Source organism: Malania oleifera, chromosome 9 (genome assembly GCF_029873635.1).
Source record: "Malania oleifera isolate guangnan ecotype guangnan chromosome 9, ASM2987363v1, whole genome shotgun sequence".
Taxonomy (NCBI): Eukaryota; Viridiplantae; Streptophyta; class Magnoliopsida; order Santalales; family Ximeniaceae; genus Malania; species Malania oleifera.
This window is the reverse complement of record NC_080425.1, coordinates 13,035,171-13,041,170: the sequence shown is the minus strand read 5'-3', so window position 1 is coordinate 13,041,170 and position 6,000 is coordinate 13,035,171. Positions and strand designations below refer to the sequence as shown.

General features: G+C 34.8%; 1 protein-coding gene across 3 annotated transcripts in view; it reads left to right on the top strand.

The window, feature by feature from the left end:
* The first annotated feature begins 2,657 nt into the window (after nt 1-2,657).
* LOC131164885 (plastid lipid-associated protein 3, chloroplastic) overlaps nt 2,658-6,000 on the top strand; it is a 43,152-nt gene continuing 39,809 nt past the window's right edge. For all 3 annotated transcript variants that reach the window (XM_058122415.1, XM_058122418.1, XM_058122416.1), the window contains exon 1: nt 2,658-3,389. In XM_058122415.1, the coding sequence (XP_057978398.1) occupies nt 2,761-3,389 (629 nt within the window). In that variant the 5' untranslated portion in view covers nt 2,658-2,760. The remainder of the gene's footprint in view (nt 3,390-6,000) is intronic.

Genomic DNA, 6,000 nt, shown 5'->3' with positions numbered 1-6,000 from the left:
GTATTTGGAGTTTTGAGTTTCAGGGTGTTGATCAGGAAGTCATACAGGGGTTAGCCTAAGATATTTTGGGGGCTTTCTCAGTAGCCAGGTAAGGGAATAAACTAAAACAGTTATTTTCCATGAATGTTATTATTAATTATGAGCACATTTATTTTCATAAAAGCCTATGCTATCTTTGTATATTACATATGAAATGTATGTTTGAAAAATACTGCTATTATAATAGAAATGTATATGTATGTACGAGATGCTAGAAATGATGATTTTTAGAATATGAAGCATGACTTTAAACGACATATGTGTGGCATGAACATTATTTTTATGTGAACTGAATCAAAGATATGATTGATTTTACGAGCAAACATATTTCCAGGTGTTTTGAAAAGACGAGTTATGTTATATTGAGTTTGACGAATATATAAAAAATGAGTTATTTTCAGAATGCCAATATCTGAAACGTATTTATGTTATTAGCGCGAGGCCATGTATTTATATTATCGGAACGAGACCGTATTTACGATTTTGGCGCGAGGCCATGTATTTATGATTTCGGCACGAGGCCGTATCTATGTTTTCGGCACGAGGCCATGATGATGTTATGTATGTTTATGTAGTATATGTTATTACAACCAAAATGTTAGTTTAGTTCAGTTTAGGGCTCGGTACCGTGGCTATATGTGTAGATCGTCAGATTAGTGCTAACCATCCCACGAGGGGATGAGAGATGGATAATTGATGTGGCTTTCAGTAGAGTGTGGACGTCCACCTGGCAGTTCGGACCAGGGTGTTATGAGCCCATCGTACTTACATACATATTTGATTCGGCAGTGGTCAGCCAACCATTGTCAGGTCCCGCTTTCGGGCTGCACAACCCATCATGGGGGGTAATACATGACATTAGTTAGCTATTCATCCTGGGTAGATTTTCAGTATTACAGTTATAACAGATGCTTATGTATGTTATGATTTATTAGCAAATATGAAAGTACATGATTATCTAGTATGATATTATGAGTATTTCCAGGGTTATGAAATGTACTGTATATATATAAGCACTTTAAATGTTCGTTACACAGCTGTATTTAGTTTATTTTCCCTTACTGAGAAGTGTCTCACCTCGAACATTAATTAATTTTCAGGAGCCCTTGAGAGAGCGGCGAGTCAAGGCCGCCGTTGAGTGAGTGGAGCTTCCCTACTAAAAAGGTAAGCATTGAACTAGGACTAGGAGATTTTGTTATATGGTCCTAGTGTTGTTTTTTATTTTGGAGATTGTACATATAAACAGTATATTGATGATGTAGTAAACTCTGGTATTATGTTTTATGTTTGGATGTTGAGATTTTATGTTTACTGCTGCTAGGTTTTCTGCTGTGTTTGACAAGTGTCCCCGTTACCCACGGGTTTGGGTTGACCATTTTATTCATTATATTACATTTTATGTTAAAGAAAATTAGGGTCGCTACACTTATAGTTTTCATCTATTCCTTAAGCTAATTAATTATATGAGAGACATTTTAGTATTTATACACTTCTGAATAAATACGAGTTTATGGTGTTATGACTTTTCATAACTTAAAAATCACATGAGCACTTAATAATCATAACAAAATCGTAAGGTGACTTATTGATTTTGAATTTAACCATAAGGAGAGTATATAGTTTTTCCTATTATTTTTTTAATATAATAACAACTTATGTCTTTTTGACATTTGACTAATTCTACGAAGATAATCTATTGCTCATTTAACTTTATTTAAATGTTAAGTTTTTAAATCTCAATTGAAAAGTCGTAATATTCAAAACATTAGCCTTGTTATCTGACTAAAAAATTTTTTTCCTGTATTTTGCCACATATGTGTGTTCGGTCCTGCAAGGCCTGTTAAAGCTCCCTTCAACCTGCTCATGACTAAATTGATCGGTTTCAGGTCAAGTAAGAAGAACTAGAAGATTCTACCTCTGTAAAGCGCCTATACCTAATGGCTTAAGCCGTTGTTCCCATTTTCTTGCTAACCCATCATGCAATAGGTACGCCATTAGAACGAGTGCGCTTTACTAAAGTTTGCTACTTAAGCATAAGTTGAGAGGGCCTTAGATGCATGGAATGAACTTCATTTGAAATTTAGAAAGCATGAAAAAGCATTTTGGGTGTAAAAAACCTCTGATAAAAGAGGGAAAATTGTATTTTTTTTTTTTGAAAAAGCAAATTATCTTTTGAAATACTAGAGTTTTATTATTAATTAAGAAAAGAAAAAATAAATTCTAATAAATATTTTCTCCTTATTTTTCTTAAAGAGGCCCCCCACCACAAAAGTTAAGTTTTAATTACATATTTTAAATCATAAATACATAAAATGTAAATTTTAAAATTTTAAAATATTAAAATATTTTTACTCTTTCATATCATATCTATAAGTACTCATCATTAAATCATGAAAATAAAATTATAAAACACCAATCTAATAATACAACACTACATTTTAAACGATCAGCATCCACTAATTAAAAGTATTATTAATTTATATTTTAACCTGAATAATATGGAACACGCAATAAAAATTATTTATTTTGGGTATAACAATTAACATGATTTTTTTTAATTACTTTTATTTTTTAGTTAACATTCTTGTTTTTTCTTTGTTTCTCAATTTTTTATTTTTTATTTTTTATTTTCACTCTTCATTTTATGGTGTGAAGTGCAGACTGCGTGTACGCACAGCCCGGACTCCATAGCCTAGGAGCTCGATCTCTGCAAAAGCTCCCATGGCACTGTTCTTCACCTCTCCCTCTTCCCTCTTTCTCCAAAACCCTAAAACCCTCTCATCTTCCTCCCCATGTTCCCCAACCCCTCCTATCTTCTTCTCCCCAACCCCATTACCATCCCGGACGTCAATAACAAACGTTCGATTTTCCTCCATTCGCTACTACTCCTCCTTCTCCGGAGACCCAGACCCTTTCTCCGACAAGCCCTCCACGAACGCCGGCAAAAACCCTCCTCCGGACTCTCCCGCCGAATCCCCCGACGATATTGACGCCGTCGATGCTGCCCCCTCCGGCATCCCCGACGAATGGGGCGAGAAATCGGAGCCGGAGACTTCCTATACGAAGCTATCGGAGGCGGATCCTGCTAAGGAAGATGATGAGTGGGGAGGGGATGAGGATGTTGCTGTCGTGGGTGGGAATGGCAGTACGGTGGGGGCAGTGAGGGAAGACAAGCTTGGGGGGTTGAAGAAGTGTTTGGTGGATACTGTGTATGGGACTAATTTCGGGTTGCAGGCGGCGGCGGAGGTGAGGGCTGAGGTTTCCGAATTGGTTAATCAGTTGGAGGTGGCGAACCCAACTCCGGCGCCGACAGATGCTGCAGGGCTTCTTGACGGGAACTGGGTTTTGGTGTAAGTTTTAATTGTCACATACTTCCAATTTTGTATTTCTGACACATTTTCTTATTTTGTGTCTATACATGTGTTTACTGTCATATGCTTACAAATTTGTATTTCATAACTTCTTAATTTTTTGTGTGTGTGTGTGTGTGTGTCTCTCTCTCTCTCTCTTACAAATTTGTATTTCATAACTTCTTAATTTTTTTCATTTGAAGAAATAGATTGGTTTTAGACTTTTAGCGGATTATCTATTGCTACCTCATCAATGTGATGTTTAACATTTATAGCATATTATGGTTGAGGGTGGGCGGATTGTTTGATTTATTTAATCAAATGCAAGATGCGATCACAAGCTACGAGAATACTCATGGTTGATTCTCTCTGGTGGTCTATGAAATTTGATATAATGCCTATTACTTAAGTCAATTCAGCTCAATTCGAACAAAAACTTCTGTATACTAATTCATGTTCGCTGCATTAGTTCACATAGGCACATAATGAGAGGTCAGGAACAAGAGAGTGGAACATAGATTTACGAGAGAATGTAGCTCTAGTATTTAAGGCACAAGAATATAGTATACAAGGCATAGGAAGAAAGTAATGCTCCTGATCTGGAAGTAAAATCCATTTGAGATTACGTTTTCAGATCAAGTTTCCAGAATGTGTTACTTGGGAATCGAGCTGCTTAACACTCAAAATGTGAAAGGACTGCTAAAGATTTTAAGGAATGAAAGACATACAAGGGCAGGCACCCTACTACAACTTTAAAAGCCTTGCAGAATGTGAAAAAGAATAGGCAAATCTAGCTTCAAGGGAGAGTTGGAAGCAAAGAACCTGAAGGCTGAAACCTCTCATTTTACATGAGGGGGATTTGACCACTGGTCCTCCCATTGGTCAAGGTTGGAGTCAATACAAGATTGAGGAGTCTGCAGCCCTCAAATCATATAAAATTTCTATCTTTCCCCATATTATCGAAATTTAGGAGATAGCTTCAATATATATAATTGGGTCATTAAATTCCTTTTATATTTTAAAAACCTTCAAATTCAATCAATTTTTATGGGAATTCCCCTTTTTCGATCCCGTTAACGGTGAGGCCCTTGCTTTACCGCTGCCTTTTGGGTGGTATAAATTCATACTTAATTACTTAAAAATGCTATTGGTTGTTAAAATAGATACTGGGTAGTATTTTGGAATTTAACACTGGTTGTTTATGGAAAATACAAGCTAATGAGTAGAAGAGACAGTGAGAAGGGTGGGGGTTTTGGTGCTGGGGTTAGCTTCAATATCTTATTACAGAGTGAACACTTTGCGATAAAAAAAGAAGAAGAAAATAGAAGAACCAATCAAATATCACACTTTATTTTTTAAAATATTTTATTTTAAGCCAAGGGGCCTCATATTTATCCATTCATTATTTTAGTTTGGTAAATTTTTTAAGAAGTAGAAACATATATTTATTATAATTTTAAAATAGAAGGCCCTCAAATTTTCACAAGTTATTTATTTTTATTTTAAGTTTTGATGGGAAACAAACATGTTCTTTTCTATAAAAATAAATAGCGAGATAATGTAATTTATACATTTGGATACTTCTGCAAGTTTCTATAGGATAGAGTTTAAGCTGTCATGTAAATAAGTGCTTATGTGCTTTCAAAAACTACTTATAAATATTCGAGTGTTCTTTTTATAATCATGAGTTTGGAAAGAGTTTTGCTTTTACAACACATGCAAAATGCCATGTGGGAATCCAAGTTGCAACACAAATAAGAAAATCCACTATGAAATAAGATGAGTTGCAGAATTCATGTGAGGAGGTTTTTGTATCAAGATAAATTTCATTGAAGATATGGGAGTGATGGAAGTTGGAAGTCAGGATAAACAAAGCCCTATTGATTGTTTGCAAATCCAAATCAAATCATGAAGTCCTCATAGTTGTGATTTTATTCATTTCACTCTTAAAATATTTTTATTGAGTTTGACTAATGTTGTTTGAATTATTATTTTTTTAACTCTCTAGAAAATAAAAACAAGATTTTATATGATTATCTAGGCTTATTGTGCCATGCAGTCGTTCACTTTTGGGTTTATAAATCCTTTTTCCAACATAAAGACAAGTAATAGGCATTGGGCAGTTTGGTTTTGTTTGAAAACTTGGATTACATAAATATATGCTTTTTCTTTGGACTTCTTATGTTTTGATTTTAAAAAATATTTTTCAGCATGAAATTGCAATAACTATTATTACTATTGTTGATGTTGTCATTGCTATTGTAACTGCTATTTCAATGGTCTCTTTTGTGTTGATCAATAAGTCCGTTACTTTTGTAGTTTGAGAGGAATTAGGCTCGAAAATTTTTATTCTTTGATTCTGTGTATGTGTTTAAAAGATGGACCAATGTGGTTAGATGTTAGGACTAGGGATGAGTGATCTTTTGTGTGGGAGATACTATGTTGCTTCTGTTGCTGTTGCTGCTGATAAGTTGTACCCCTTTGTCGTCATTGGGACAGATTGCATGTTCTCTTGTCCATGACACAAATGATTAGCTTTATTTTGTTATACTACACCTTGTGGGCATATTTGCTATGACCATTGCGGTCATGATTTCACAATTTTATTTTT